The sequence below is a fragment of the Cyprinodon tularosa genome, unplaced genomic scaffold (genome assembly GCF_016077235.1).
Source record: "Cyprinodon tularosa strain WSP-4 unplaced genomic scaffold, ASM1607723v1 ctg290, whole genome shotgun sequence".
Lineage (NCBI taxonomy): Eukaryota > Metazoa > Chordata > Actinopteri > Cyprinodontiformes > Cyprinodontidae > Cyprinodon > Cyprinodon tularosa.
This window is the reverse complement of record NW_024038997.1, coordinates 1,664,165-1,680,779: the sequence shown is the minus strand read 5'-3', so window position 1 is coordinate 1,680,779 and position 16,615 is coordinate 1,664,165. Positions and strand designations below refer to the sequence as shown.

Genomic DNA, 16,615 nt, shown 5'->3' with positions numbered 1-16,615 from the left:
GAGACTAATGCAGAGACTGCAGAGACTAATGAATCAATGACGTGTTTTTTTCTCTGGCCAGAAGTTCAATGGCAAATCCTCCCTCTTCAAGTTTGTAATCTAACGTCGAACCTGTGGTGGATCATTAATTGGAAAGGTTGAAATATATTTTTTTCCAATTTTACCCAATGTATTACAAGATCCAACTGCAATGGACGTAAGCATTGTCAGTTTAACTATAGATCTCATGAATTACAATGGTGAAGACCTCTCGAAATCTTACATAATTGTTTTTGATTGCAGGTCTGTCTAGTAGCTCCCATTGATTTTGCGTCTAAAGTGGGGAGAACAGCGCTGGACTAACCGCACCCTGACGTCACTGCCGGAAGATGTCAGGAGTGAGGTGTTACTATATTTGGGCAAAAATGCCCAGGTCCCGGACTCTGTGATCGCAATGAAAAATATTGTTTTTATTTTTTTACTGATTCACGCTAAATTCATTAAATCATGTATTAGTTTTAGGTATAAATAATGACCCATTGGTTATTCCTTACTGACTGGACTTTTCCTTTTATTGCTTTTGTTTTTATAGGACAGCCATCCTCTCTTTTGGAATCTTGGCCTGCCTCTGTTTGCAAATTAACTCAAAAGTTAGGGCTGTTGCTATGATTATTAATTAAATATAGCAAAAACTGACCAATCGTGTGTGTTAATGCTCATGCTCTTACATCTAAGACAAGGAAGTCAAGCCAGCACCAGAAGCTAGTGAAGTATTGCTTGAATCCCAAGGCGATCCACTTCAGCAGCATTTCTGTCAGGAACAGGCAGGTGAACACCAGGTCTGCTTTGTCTAGCACCTCCTGCATGACTTCGTTGGGTTCTATGAGTGTGTCTTCTAGGACCTGAATGCAAACACACTTTTTGTTGTAGACTCCAGGCTGCTCACTGTGTCATCACATCATTAGTTTATCTGAATTTGCAATCTTTTAATAAAGAATTGAAATAAAAAATACACCCTAAATTGGACCAGGTGCAACATGAGGCAAGAAATGTGGGTGGATTCTAAAGGTACAACATGGAGATATAAAATATGTCTACCACTTCGCTATAAGAGATGGGTATACAAAAACTGGGGTAAAACATAGGATGTAAAAAGGGTGCAAGATTTGGGGTTACAATGTGGGGTAATGTAAGTTGTAAAAGTAAGACACTAGTTATTGTATTAAGCCACATACCTGATCATTTGCTCAAGATCAGTAATGTCAAAATAGTTTTATTTTTCTAGACAAGAGTTCAAGTTTAAGTACTGGTGATGAAACAGTCATATATGAGAATGACAGCAGGGTGGGAAGTAACCTAGGGTTATTCGGACAATGACTCAGCGTCGTATGTGGATGTGTAATGTTTTTTTTGTTTACCAAAGCAGCGCTGCTAAGCAGGATGATGAAGATCATAAAGACTTCAAACACTCTGTGTTGAACGATGAGGAGACATGCCTTCCTGAACTTAAACCACACCTTCCCAGAACCCTGGGATGTGTCTATATCCTGGATCGAAAAGCAGTTGTAACAAACTGAAATGCAAAGGTATTGATCAGCTCATGCTTCCATATTATTTCACAAAAAAATTGTAACAGATGATATTACATTTTTGAGTAATGAAGAAAGAAGATTAAACTGCAAAATAAAAGAGGGATTTTTACTCAGAACCCCTGATCGCTCTGTACATACCTGAACAGCAGCAGTCTCCAGGTGTGTTTTTTGTCAGATTTCTGTTGTCCAGAGACTTCTGCACCCCATCACACTGTAGAAACAGACACACTTCTGTTTAACTTTAAGTTTAAAACAAAAAATGTATTGCGCTGAAACATATAGTAATGAACACACAGTCCTAAATGACAAATGTGCTCTATTTTAAATATTCATTATTATTCGCATGGGCATTATTCTTTGAATTCATTTTTAAAAGTTATGTTTATCAGACTAAATAAACTATTATCAAAACCATACCTATATGTATCTTTTTAGGTTGGCTAATGTATACAAATACACAGAAAATAAATAGTACAAAATCATTAAATAGAATATCCCCCTTAATGTGATGGAGGGATTTATCTTCCCCATGCTCCTGGGAGCCATGCTTTCTAGCACTTTAATCCTTGCTATTGTCAACCATGGCAAAATGATCTTACAGGAGCATCTGTTGGTGTATATCATGTGATATATGGAGACTAAGGCTCGTAGAGCTCAAAGAGAGCAATTTTACAGTTCATAGCCTTGACCTCTTGGGTTAAAAAACAAGCAGGAAGCCACTTTAACTATGACATAAACATGGAAAAGCAAAGGGGGTTTGAAGAACAAACTGCGTAATAAAGGGAGGGTTGGGATGCAGCTTTTGCTCATAACAGTCTCACAGTCTTGAATGCTGCATTGCTGCAACTAAAGCCAGAGGTTCCTCTTGAGTTTTAACAATATTGCTAGATATGAATGGTCTCCCACTCCATATACTGAGCTCAGGCTCTGAAACATGTTTGCTTTGTTGATAAACCTGAGCACCATTTGCTTTGTATGTATGTGTTTTCTACTCTGCTTTGCTCTGTTTGGATGCTGGGCAGAGTAGGCTGGCTGTGTCAAACTCTACAAGGCAAGTAAGAATAATAAATACTTTAACTGTTATTTTATGGCTACGTTAAAATTACTTTTTCACAACCACCCACAAACCTCTTAAGAGCATTCCTTCCTTCATCCTATGTCAACAATTTTTTTCTATCCTCCAATTTCATTAAAAGAAAGCATTGTCTTGGCTGCACTCCTTCACCCTCTGTCATAGCCACATCCAGTCGTTATTTGGTTTTGCAATGGACATTACACAAAAGTGTAGATTTTTCATCTAAAGGGACCTTCACATCACATCCACTGCACGTCTCCAGTCTAGCTAGAATCAGCAAATTCATGCCGGTGGCATCTCTAAAAAAACGTGTCTGTTGCATTACCTGTAAGTGTTGGGATCCTGAGGCTTGCCCACCCAGGAAGGATCCCTTCCTGGGTATTTTCTGTTACTGTTGGGATCTGGGGTTTTCTGTCTACCTTTCTCCACCAGAGGGCGTACTGGATCTCCTGAGGCTGGAGCTGACCTCACCAGCTGTTCTTCATCTGCTCATCAGGAGACCAGTATTTAAGTGGGCTGAGGACCACACTCCGGCGCCAGAGTGTTAGTCAATCATGGTACACCAAACCCTGAGCCAACCAGTCAGTCCTGTCTCCTGACCACAAGACCTGAACCTGATCCCTATGTTTTCTCTGCTTCTCAGGTTGAACCTGCCTGCAACCCAAACCCCCGGAAGAGTTTTGCTGTTGAAGATCGGTCTGTCCGATCTCAGCAGAACCCTGGAGAACCAAGCCGCAACCCTCAGCCTGCCGTCTGCCTCTGAACCCTCCTGGTTCCCTCCTTCAGCCTGCTCAGCTCAAACCTCAGCCCTTAGTCTGCCGTCTGCCTCTGAACCCTAGACCCGAAGATCACAAGCCCCAGCCAAGCCAAGTCTCCTCCAAGCCCTCAGTCTGCCGCCAACCTCAGAACCTTCCTAGGATTTATCCCCTCTGCTGCTCTGCTCAGTTCCAGGTCAGCAACCCAGCCGTGACCAGCCCTGAACCTGATGACATCCTGACCTGCTTGTTCTGTAATCAATAAACCTTTGAACTTTTTCCCTGCCTCCTGAGTGTATTCTGCATATGGGCTAGAATCCTATACCCATCATGACAGTAAGTAACATAAGTATTTGAACACCCTGCTATTTTGCAAGTTCTCCCATTTAGAAATCATGGAGGGGTCTAAAGTTGCATCGTAGGTTCATTTCCACTGTGAGAAAAAAACAATCCAGAAATCAAAATGTATGATTTACTATGTATTTACTATGTACTATTTTTTTGTATGATATAGCTGCAAATAAGCATTTGAACACCTGTCTATCAGCTAGAATTCTGTTAGTCTGCCTTCAAAATGCCTACCTCCACTCCATTTATTATCCTAAAATATGATGCACCTGTTTGAGGTCCTTAGCTGCATAAAGACACCTGTCCACTCCATACAATTAGTAATAATCCAACTACTAACATGGCCAAAATCAAAGACCTGTCCAAAGACACTAGAGACCAAACTGTACACCCCCATTAGGCTGGAAAGGGCTACATGGAATTTGCCAAGCAGCTTGGTAGAAAAATCATTATAAAAAGGAAGAAGCTAAAAATGACTGTCAATCTCCCTCAGACTGGAGCTCTATGCAAGATCTCACCTCGTGATGTTTCAATGATCCTAAGAAAGGTGAGAAATCAGCCCAGAACTACACTGGAGGAACTGGTCAATGACCTGAAAAGAGCTGGGACCACTGTTTCCAAGGTTACAGTGGGTAATACACTAAGACATCATTGATTGAAACCATGCATGGCACGGAAGGTTCCCCTGCTTAAACCAGCACATGTTTAGGCGCGTCTCAAGTTTGCAAATGATCCAGGAAGTCATAGGAGAAAGTCATGTGGTCAGATGAGACAAAAGTAGAACTTTTTTTATCGTAATTCCACTAACCGTTTGGAGGAAGAAGAATGATGAGTACCATCCCAAGAACACCATCCCTACTGTGAAACATGGGGTTGATAGATTCATGTTTCGGGGGTGTTTTTCTGCACATGGGACAGGGCAACTGCACTTTACTAAGGAGAGGATAACCGGGGCCATTTACTGTGAGATTCTGGGGAACAATCTCCTTCCCTCAGTTAGAGCATTGAAGATTGGTTGAGGCTGGGTCCTCTAACATGACAATGAACCGAAGCACACAGGCAGGATAACCAAGGAGTGGCCCTGTAAAATCCATATCAAGGTTCTGGTGTGGCCTAGCCAGTCTCTAGACCTAAACCCAATAGAGAATCTTTGGAGGGAGCTCAAACTCTATGTTTCTCAGCAACAGTTCAGAAACCTGACTGATCTGGAGAAGATCCGTGTGGAGGAGAGGGCCTAAATCCCTCCTGAAATGTATGCAAACCTGGTGAAAAACTACAGCAAACATTTGACCTCTGTACTTGCAAACAAGGGCTACTGTACTAAATATTAACATAACACAAATAAATACTTTTTAAAAAATCATATATAGAGATTTCCGGATTTTTTTTCTTAGATTATGTCTCTCAAAGTTGACATGCACCTACATTGTAAATGTCAGATTCGTCCATGATTTCTAAGTGGGAGAAGTGGCAAAATAGAAGGGTGTTAAAATACTTATTTTCCTGACTGTAGGCACAAAATGTGAATCTGTTGCTCCTGTAACCATAAATGGCACATTCAATGTGAATTAACCTTTAGACTGTAAGTTTATTATTAGATTTGCCTTTAGAATTGGAGGTAAATTGTTAATGAATCACATTCATGTCTCATTAAACCCGCTCTTTATTTTTGTATACAAAGTAGACATCTTTAATATATTTTATAACTAATATCCAGTTTAAAATAGTATCTGTTTATATTATCTTTAATCAGGCTCACTTACAGAAAAAAAGGCATAGATGTTTTACTTACTTCCTGCTTATTCTCTTTGTTATTTGCTGCTGTTTGGATTTTGGTTGAATCATTACTTGGGTCTCTAAGGGATGGCTGTTCTGACGTAACAACTGTTAATGCCAGATAGTCTTCCTTGCCGTTGGTCTTAGACGTGGCTGCTTGGAAATTACACAGATAACCCTCAGTGCCAGAACATAGATCTCAGAAACAAAGGTTTAATATGACAGACAGCAAAAGTTGGGAACCCTTGAGGAAAATAAGACACTTACCTTTCTGATCTATGTCAACACACAGATTTTTTCCTATCAAAGTCCTGAAAAACTCTGGGACCCATGGTCGACTCTGACTTTTATTTGTTTCTTGTCCCTCTGCACCTCCTGATGCTTTAGCATACAATGGGCTCAACAAGAGAGAAAGAAACAGACACAGCACCTAAAAAAACAGGAACACAGACACAGTTGAAAATGTAACAGGAAGCAGATAAACTTAGAAGCAAGTAGGGTTGGCAGCAGAGCCTCTGAACTGTTTCTTTGATTTGCTTGTGCATTTCAAGATCTTTATAAGCCACATTGACCATTGGTACTGACTTGTTAGGAAAGACACTCACCAGCAGGTTTCCAATGAACACAACCACCATGAAGTAGACGACACATAGGCCATCATTGGAAACCAGCATGCAGTCCCACATGGTCTCAATCCACTCTCCGCAGAGGATTCTGAAGACAAGCAAGATGGAGTGCACAAAGTCGTCCATGTGCCATTCTGGAAGCTCACGATAGTAGTCGTCCTTAAAGAGCTTCATGCCAACCATTGCAAACATGAAGAATGCCCAAAATAGAACGCGACTGAGATTCCCAAATGAAAACCAGGTGATCTTCATCAGCAGGCTCAAGGTGTGCCACCAACGTCCCAACCTCAGTGATACCAGCTGGACAGAGATGGAGCAGATGAGGAAAGTTGAAAATAAGCAAAGAAAAGGTGAGGACAGACTGGAACATATAAGAACAGACAAAAAAATTATATTAAGTTAAAACAGGCATAAGGACAGGGAACTATGCAAGGAAAGGAAGTAAAAGATAAAGGTAGATAAACCCAGACAAATTTGGGTGGTAAAAGATGGCAGCGGGTTGAGACAGGCAAGAACATGTTGCAAGGGATTAGAAAGAGTAGGTACAGAAGGTGGGTGGGGGTGGGGGTTGTGTTCAATTTGTCACAGCCATTTGAGGGGTTTTCACATAGGTAGTAGCATCGGACAGGGAGTTATGGACTGGTTATACTCCAGCAGCAGTGTGTCACAGTGTGCTTGTCGCAGATATTTTTGACTCATGCCCAATATTGAAGCGTGGTCTGCGTTATGTTATTCCACAGCACAATGTTGGAGGTACAATCACGAACTAGTTGTGGGTCTCGATACGGCCGAGGCGGTGAAGAAGTGGGGGGAAGTTTGTGCAACAACGGAGGGAAATGAGGGCAAAACAGAGCGAGGATCCAGGTGGACAAAGGGTCCCAGCGTTCTCCCAATCCTCGCTCTTCTAGCTGGTCCAACTTCACGAGTTGTTTTCATCAAGCCGGCAAGGTACCAAACAGGAAATACGCATAGTGTAGAGCAGATGTACGTAGATTTGACCAATCAGAGGCCTCCTGTCTGCCGCACTGTCTGCGGTCACCTATAATTTTGGAGAGGTGCACCAGAGTGTCTGCGGCAGGGGCGGAGGCCCATTTGCATTCACTGCGACTCACACGAAGACAACCTGGTTTCTGAGTATAAATCAGCATTTAAGGTGCCAGTGACAAGGATTTAACCTGTTAATTCACAGTTATCAGGTCTTATTGAAAACCTATAGTGCCTGTGTAAAAGAAAAAAAGGAAAAAAAATATGATTTAATCCCCCCCCCCCCCTCTGCTAGAGCATCTCGGGATAGGTGAGGCAGGTTAAAAAAAATATTTTATTAGATTAGAACAGGTGAGAACAGATAGCGAAGGGTATGGGAAACATAGGCCAGATTAGGTTGATGAGGAAAGGTAATAACAGATGAGAATGTATTTGGACAGGTGATATTTGGTCAGTAGGTAGCAGACAGAGTTGGGAAAGAACATGAATGATTTACACTAATCAAGGTGGTGATGTCAACATCTTACTGACCAATTGTACTGATCTCAGCACCCATAGTCCCTGCACATCCGCGATCATAAGAAGCAACAGGCCAGAGAGGACAATGATGAAGTCAAATATGTGCCATCTCACCTGTAACCAAAGGAAGACAATCAAGAGCAAGAAAATAGTTACCTAAATTGACTGGCAGGCTCAATTTGTCTGGCCAGCCAGACTCATTTACACGATGTTCACAGCATATTTGTCATAATCCTGGCACTGATGGTTGGGTTTTTACCTCTGCTCCTGCTCACCTGCCTAATTGTTCCCTGTGGCTGATTACTGCCAATCTGATTCACCTGGTCCCTGCAGCTATTTAGGCTGTTTGCTTTCCTGCCATCAGCGTCAGATTATTCAACCTGTCTCTGTTTTGGTTTTTGGCCTGACTGCCTGGATTTAGCCTGTTATCGAACTTGGACTGTTTTTCTGACCTCGGCTTGGATTTCCCCTGGATACCTCTTCGGCTCTCGGATCTCATGGTTTCTGACACTGCTCTGGACTGGATATCGGCTTCGCATAATCCCTCATGGACACTTCAGCTCGCTTGCCGTTGGCTGGCGCCGGCTCCCCCACGCACTGTTCTTTGAAGCGGTAACGACCGCAAGCGGTGGACTGTCTCCCCCTGGGTTTCTCCTCTCTGAGCTTCGAACTGAACTCTCAACCAGAGAATCAGAGAACCCGCTCTGAGGAGTTTCCATCGTCCTCTTTCAGTTATTTTTGAAATAAACCTGTTTTGAAACATTCTGTTGTGGTCCAACTTTCAGTTCCCGTTACAGAATAATCTGACCAAATAATGGACCCATCAGCAGACAACTCCTGGCGCGAAGTAATAGACCAGAAGGTGTCTCAGCTGGAGGCAGGGGTCACTGAGATCCTCGCTCACCTTCGCAGCCAGGCTTCAGCTCCTGCAGCTGCATCCCCTTCAGTCGCGCCTCAGTCTACGCCCCCACCTGCGGCCTTGCCCTATCGGGAACCGCGTCTATCCCCCCCAGAGCTTTACAGGGGCGATCCAGAACAGTGTAGAGCCTTTCTCACCCAGTGTGAAATTCAGTTCGAGCTGCAGCCCTCCGCTTTCCCTTCAGAACGAGCCAAGGTGGCATATGTAATTTAGCTTCTGGCTGGTAAAGCAAAGTTATGGGGGACGTCGGAGTGGCAAAACAACTCATTCCACTGTGAATCTTATGAGGGGTTCTCTGAGGAGCTAGTCCGTGTTTTCAGCCCAATTCTGCCCAGCAGAGAGGCCTCTAGAGGACTATTGATTCTGAAGCAGGGTAACCGATCTGTGTCTGAGTACATAATTGACTTCCACCTGTTAGCTGCAGAGAGTCCATGGAATGAGGCTGCTCTGATGGACATCTTCATCTCGGGTCTTGGAGATCGGATCAAGGACGAGCTCTCCACCCGGGACTATCCTTACTCTCTGAAGGAGCTCGAGGAGTTAGCGTCCAGGATTGACCTTCGCCTTCAGGAGCGACGCAGGGAGCGGGCCCCTCCTGCCCGCCGCTTCCCTTCTACAGCAGTTTTGGAGGATCGTGGAGGAGCTTCGGAACCCCCTCGCTCCTCTGGTCCGGAGCCCATGCAGTTGGGTCGTTCACGCCTCTCCCAGGAGGAGAAGCGCCGCTACAGGTTCCGGCTCTGTCTCTACTGCGGAGGAGAAGGACATTGGTCAGATCGCTGCCCGGTAAAAGGTCAGGCTAAGTAGGGGAGGGAAGGATCCTGCTGAGTCGAGCCAGACTATCTGCCTCCCCAGTGTTTTTGCTACCTGTTACCCTGTCTGTTGGTGCACTCACCCACAGTCTTTCAGCCTTCCTGGACTCCGGAGCAGATACTGAATTCATGGACGGGGACCTGGCCAGGAGACTCGGCATCAAGCTGCTCCCCACACCAGACTCTCATAAGGTAGTTGCTCTTGATGGGCACCAGCTTAATAATTCATCCCTCGTGACTGAACCTTTAGAGCTGGTGGTGGGTGGTAACCATGTAGAGCTTATAACTTTTCTCATTATAGACTCTCCTCAGGTTCCTGTTATTTTAGGTTCTACCTGGTTATCTAGGCACAACCCACACATTGATTGGCGTAGGGTGGAAGTGTTGGGTTGGTCTACTTCCTGTTCTGCATCTTGCTTATGCTCGGCTAGGTCTGAGACGCCTGTACACAGCAAGGACTCTGAGTGTTACCCGGATCTGTCTAGAGTCCCAGTGGAGTATCATGATCTCAGAGAGGTATTTAATAAGGGTAAGGCCACAGCCCTACCTCCCCACAGACCCTTTGATTGTGGGATTGATTTCCTGTCCGGTTCCACACCCCCTAGGGGCAGGCTATACTCTTTGTCAGCCCCTGAATCCCAGGCCATGGAGAGGTACATCTCAGAGTCCCTCAGGGCTGGTATCATCCGTCCTTCCTCCTCACCAGCTGGGGCGGGTTTCTTTTTTGTCGGGAAGAAGGATGGATCCCTCAGGCCCTGCATTGATTACAGGGGGCTCAATGACGTCACGATTAAGAATCGGTACCCCATTCCCCTCCTTAACACAGCTTTTGATCAGATCCAGGGGGCCAGGGTTTTCACCAAGCTAGATCTCCGTAATGCTTACTATTTGGTTCGTATCCGGGAGGGGGATGAATGGAAGACCGCATTCAACACTCCCACCGGCCACTATGAGTATCTGGTGATGCCTTTTGGGCTCACCAATGCACCAGCGGTTTTTCAAAACCTTGTAAAAGACGTACTCAGGGACATGGTGGGACACTTCGTCTTTGTTTACATAGACGATATCTTCATTTATTCCCGGGATTTGGAGTCCCACAAGCAACATGTTAGAGCGGTTCTTCTTCGCCTCTTACAAAACCAGTTGTTTGTTAAGGCCGAGAAGTGTGAGTTCCATGTGAACTCCATTTCTTTTCTGGGTTTTGTCGTCTCCCCTGACCAGATTTCCATGGACCCCTTGAAGGTTCGTGCAGTCACCGACTGGCCGGTTCCTAGAGACAGGAAGCAACTCCAGAGGTTTTAAGGGTTTGCCAACTTCTACCGCCGGTTCATCCGGAATTTTAGTCAGGTTGCAGCACCCCTCCATACATTAACGTCTGCCAAGGTCAGTTTTTGTTGGTCAGATCAGGCAGATCTAGCTTTTCAGAAGCTCAAGGCCGCTTTCACCTCTGCACCCGTTCTGGTTTCCCCCGATCCTGAGAGGCAATTTATTGTCGAGGTGGATGCCTCTAGTTCTGGGGTTGGGGCAGTTCTTAGTCAGGTAGCCAGGGATGGGAGGATTCACCCCTGTGCTTTTTTCTCCAAGAAGCTATCACCTGCTGAAACGAACTATGATGTCGGGGACAGGGAGTTATTAGCAGTCAAGTTGGCTTTGGAGGAGTGGAGACACTGGCTAGAGGGTTCCAGTACTCCATTTCTGGTTTGGACCGATCATAAGAACCTGGAGTATCTGAAGTCTGCCAAAAGACTTAATCCCAGGCAGGCAAGATGGGCACTGTTTTTTGGTCGGTTCAATTTCTCCCTTTCTTACCGACCTGGATCCAAGAATGTTAAGCCTGATGCTCTGTCTAGGGTGTTTGAGGTGGAAGGGGATGGTTCCAGTGGTGCTGAGGAATTTGTCCTACCAGATTCGGTGAGGTTTGCAGTTACGAAGGTCAGCATTGAGAAGGAGGTCAGACAGGCTCTCCTCAACCAGCCTTCCCCCAGTGACTGCCCTACTGACCGTTTGTTTGTTCCTGCTGCTCTTAGAGGGAGGGTCTTGGATTTCTGTCATTGTTCCCACTTGTTTTGTCACCCAGGTATTTCCAAGACCATTAACATTGTTCGGACTCAGTTTTGGTGGCCTTCTCTGTCTGCAGATGTGCGGGAGTTCGTGGCAGCCTGTGCTCTTTGCAACCAATCCAAGGCCTCTAAAAGACCCCCCTCAGGTTATCTCCGGCCTTTGCCTATCCCGTCCCGGCCTTGGTCCCACATTGCTATGGACTTTGTCACCAGGTTGCCCTGCTCTGATGGTTTCATTGTCATTCTCACTGTTATAGACAGGTTCTCCAAGATGGTCCACTTGGTCCCCTTACAAAAACTGCCCTCAGCCAAGCAAATGGGCAAGCTCCTCATTCGTGAGGTTTTTCGGCTCCACGGTCTCCCCACTGACATTGTCTCTGACAGGGGCCCCCAGTTTGTCTCCCGGTTCTGGAGGGAGTTCTGCTCATTGTTAGGGGTCTCTGTCAGTCTCTCATCTGGTTTTCACCCCCAAACAGATGGTCAGACAGAGAGGGACAACCAGGAAATTGAAACTAAGATCCGCATCCTCTGTGAATCAGATCCCTCCAAGTGGGCTAGCCAACTTCCCTGGATTGAGCATGCCATCAACTCTACTCCCTCTAGCACCACTGGACTCTCCCCATTCTATGAAGTGTTTGGTTTTCAGCCACCGGTGTTCACCATACAGGAGAGGGAGTCTAGGGTTCCCTCCGCCCACCTTTCTGCACTTAGGTGTCAGCGGGCTTGGCGTAGGGCCTGGAGGGCCATCACTAAGGCGCTGGTTGGACAAGCTAGGGCTGCCAACCGCCGGAGGGTTACGGCGCCCACTTACCAGGTGGGGCAGAGGGTTTGGCTATCCACTAAGGATCTGCCCCTCAAGGTAGATTGTAAGAAGCTGGCTCCCCGCTTTATTGGGCCTTTCCCCAGTACCAAAGTCGTGAACCCGGTGGCAGTCCGCCTCAACCTCCCTAGATCTTTGAGAATCCATCCCACTTTTCATGTGTCAAGGGTTAAACCCGTTAAGACCTCCAGGTTTTTTCCCACCTCCAGGTCACCACCTCCAGCTCGATTCATTGATGGTGACCCGGTTTACACTGTCCATCGGCTTCTTAGGTCTAGGCGGAGAGGCAGAGGCCTCCAGTATTTGGTCGATTGGGAGGGTTACGGGCCTGAGGAAAGGTCCTGGGTCCCAGCCCGTTTTATCTTGGACAGGGATCTGGTCAGGGCCTTCCACAGAGATCACCCAGACCAGCCCGTTGGGGCGTCTGGAATCCGCCCTCGAGGGGGGGGTTCTGTCATAATCCTGGCACTGATGGTTGGGTTTTTTTCCTCTGCTCCTGCTCACCTGCCTAATTGTTCCCTGTGGCTGATTACTGCCAATCTGATTCACCTGGTCCCTGCAGCTATTTAGGCTGTTTGCTTTCCTGCCATCAGCGTCAGATTATTCAACCTGTCTCTGTTTTGGTTTTTGGCCTGACTGCCTGGATTTAGCCTGTTATCGAACTTGGACTGTTTTTCTGACCTCGGCTTGGATTTCCCCTGGATACCTCTTCGGCTCTGGGATCTCATGGTTTCTGACACTGCTCTGGACTGGATATCGGCTTCGCATAATCCCTCACGGACACTTCAGCTCGCTTGCCGTTGGCTGGCGCTGGCTCCCCCACGCACTGTTCTTTGAAGCGGTAAGAACCGCAAGCGGTGGACTGTCTCCCCCTGGGTTTCTCCTCTCTGAGCTTCGAACTGAACTCTCAACCAGAGAATCAGAGAACCCGCTCTGAGGAGTTTCCATCGTCCTCTTTCAGTTATTTTTGAAATAAACCTGTTTTGAAACATTCTGTTGTCTGCTGAATATTGGGTCCAACTTTCAGTTCCCGTTACAATATTAGTCTTGAAAGAATTGAGGAGACCCTGATTTTAATGTTGGGACAAACCGAGTCAGTGTAAACAGTTTAGCACCAATCAGATAAGTAAGGATGTGACACTCTTTGAGCAGTTAGTTGTTGAAATTTGAACAATTTTAAAATTGCAATTTTGCAGCTGCAATTTTGACTTTAATGGATGATTGGTCCGGTCTGTTTTAGACCAGAGTATTGAACTTAACCAGACATTCAAGTCCTTTACCAGTCAATTTGACTCTTGTCATCAAATATCCATATTGTTGAAACCTTTCAGTGATCCAACGAACCTTTTACCGTTTGATGATGAGAACGGAAAAGGATTGGGTTGGGTGAATAAATCCCTGAATGTAAATTTATGTATGCAAGTAGCCTGAAGCTCTGAGGGGTCAAAAACTACAAAACCTGATCAGCATATGCAGGAATATAGTGTAAAAATCTTTATGAACAACACAAAGTTCAGAGTCATTGAAGATTAAAGCCTAGCTTAATCTGCTGGCTTTAAACATCAGAGGTTTCAGTAGCAGACACGGTAAGGAGGGCTGCAGACAAAGTCAAGCTGATACTCAAGAAGAAGATTTTATGTTAATCCATTTTCTCACCTGGAAGTAGCCTTTAACACCCAGGGCCAAAAGCTTAAGTAGAAATTCTGCTACGTAGATTGCAAGAAACACCTGTAGGTCAGAGGTCAAAGGTCAGCTGACTCCTGCTTGCCCATTAGTCTTTTTATCTAACCTGTAAATAAACTGTAATAAAATTAGGTTGAATTGAAACTGAATAATTAAGAGACTAAACAGATAGTGGTCAAACTTCTGACAGGCTGAAAAAACACTTACTGGTACAAGCAAGAACACTTGAAAATGGACTGAAACCTTACAGTCATTGAACTGACACATAACCGAAAGGGTGCTGATACTAAAACCAGGGTGTGAGAAAGGGGCTTCTCCACCCCCAGCTCATGTCAGGACTGGCCCTCACCAATAAAGGTTAAAGAAGACGGAAACTAGGCAACTGAAAATATCGTGAAGACGGGTGCGTATTTATTTACAGTGCGGAAGTGAGCATACAAAAATATGAGAAACAAAAAAACTGAATAAACGCAAAAGAAAACCGGCCTCAATCAGGCAACACAAAATATAAACTATAACAAAGACTTTAAATACAAACTTCCTTGCACTTACTTTTCCCTTAAACACAGCCTCGCAGCAAGCGTGTGTTCAGCTCACCCTCTCTCTCTAGAATGAAAAAGCCCTGCCCTTTTAAAAGGCTTACAATCTCCAACTTACATCTAATTGGCTCAGAAATCAACCAATAGGAAAATAATGTTACAAAAAGTATTAAAAACACACTTTTAAATCCCCATACAAAATATCATAATATTCCCAAACCAACAATATAAATACTAGAAATGACACAGACAATATTTACACTCATACATGTTTGCAATCCAGCAATACAATAATATTTTCCCCAAAACATTCAACTTCCGGGTGCCAAAAGCTCTCTCCACTGCCAGATCAGTGTATAAGAACTTTGGTTCCGAGAGGCTCTGGTTTCCTCCCGGACCTGATTGTTGACGCACCAGAATGTGAGTAGAGCGGAATGTTTGAATGTAACGTGGGGGTTATTGCAATGCGTATGGATTACGGTGTCGAGAACACGGGTACCGCGCTGCTCGCTAAGATGGTGAGTAACTGAATGTTCGGACCAAATGTACATACTATTTTGCGTGTGTGTCATCTCGCGCTAGCCGCGGTAAAGAGGAAACTTGTAATAAACGAATGTTTGGCAGGTGCAGGTGCTACGTGCACATGCGCATGTGTGTGTGTGTGAATGAGAGTGTCTGTGAGTGTCGGCGAGTTCTGTGAGTGTAGGCGAGTGTAGGTAGTGGCGTTTCTGTGAAAAATGTAGTTACTATGTAATTACCATCCCTGGTCATTTTTCACACAGGGTGAAACTGGATTGTCAGAAAGCCTGAAGAAAACTAAGAGAAAAAAGTGGAAAAAAATAGGACAAAACTAAACTCAAAACCAAAGCTTCATAGAAACCTTTAGCAGACTCAGGACAATAGATATTAATATGTCTTGTCATTACAATGATTGGCAAACTATATGGACAACAATCATCAGAGTATTCCCTTTAAATGTATTCATAGGTCTTATTCAACTACTCACAAACCAAAACATATGAAATTTAGGGATCATTCATATTGTAACTTCTGTCCAGGCAATACCATTACTACCTATTATCATTTGGTTTGGCACCGCCCTGAGGTTAACAGAGTTTGGAACAATGTCTCAAACACCTTGTCATTCTTAACAAGAAAGACCATCCCTCATTCTCAGTGTTTGCTATTACTTAATGAAACTTAATCTTTAAAATTAACTAAGTGACAAACGCTCACTGTTTGCTGGCCTAACAGCCGCTAAAAGAGTGATAGTTTGCTGTCAGGGACCACCACATACACTATCAATGAAGGAATAAATTCTATCTTACTAGGACATTGCACAAATGGATCTCTTGACAGCTTGCCTACATCATGTAAAAATATGTAATCTTAATTATTGGTCTAAACCAGGGGTAACCAATTATAAAATCAGCGGGGTCCGAATAAAGAAAATCATCAACCAGTAAAGGTCAATTTTAATCTGTTACTCTAAACAGAATTTAACACTGAAATAAAATGAGATTTTTATACCACTGTGTTATACATTTAATTTTTAAATAAAGATATATATATAAAATAAAATGTTTCCCTTTTAAAATCTAAAGTGTTTTTTGAAGTAGAAAACAATAATTGTTAAATTTGGTATATAGACAATTTCATGATTCTCATATTTTAAAAAACACCTGAACTGACTGTTATTTATTTTTTTGTTTCTTTTTTATGTCTTAATGAGAGCAGTTGTCATGGTCTTGGTTCTGCTGTTCTTTACTTTGCTCCTTGTTTTCTAGATTTATTGGTTTAATTCCAGTTTTGCTGTATTTCTAGATTTATATTAGTTCTCATGTTTTTCTGTTGTCCTCTTTTGCCCTCTTGTGTGTGTGTGTTCCTTTCCCCTTGGCTCCCTCATTGTCTCCTCTCACACCTGCTCCTTGTCTGCTCGTTAGCCCTCCCTTTGTCTCTCTCTGCTATATATGCTCTCCCTCTGCTCTCACTCTTTGTTGGTTCCTTGTCTTTGCTGTCCTCCCGTGCTGTTGTCCACGTTCCTCGTCTCTCCCTGGCTCCTTGTGTTTGGTTTCCCCCAGATGTCTCCATAGTTCTGGTTTGCTTTGATTATTAGTTGGATTTTTGCATT

General features: G+C 44.3%; 1 protein-coding gene across 1 annotated transcript in view; it reads right to left on the bottom strand.

Moving 5' to 3' along the window:
• The window catches only part of LOC119787235 (sodium channel protein type 3 subunit alpha-like), a 59,246-nt gene that overhangs the window by 21,195 nt on the left and 21,436 nt on the right, over window positions 1–16,615 (bottom strand). The window contains exons 14-21 of the mRNA XM_038290976.1: window positions 13,919–13,990; window positions 7,667–7,768; window positions 6,131–6,451; window positions 5,793–5,955; window positions 5,542–5,681; window positions 1,710–1,782; window positions 1,398–1,552; window positions 708–881 (exon numbers count right to left, since the gene is read on the bottom strand). Of these exons, the coding sequence (XP_038146904.1) occupies window positions 708–881; window positions 1,398–1,552; window positions 1,710–1,782; window positions 5,542–5,681; window positions 5,793–5,955; window positions 6,131–6,451; window positions 7,667–7,768; window positions 13,919–13,990 (1,200 nt within the window). The remainder of the gene's footprint in view (window positions 1–707; window positions 882–1,397; window positions 1,553–1,709; window positions 1,783–5,541; window positions 5,682–5,792; window positions 5,956–6,130; window positions 6,452–7,666; window positions 7,769–13,918; window positions 13,991–16,615) is intronic.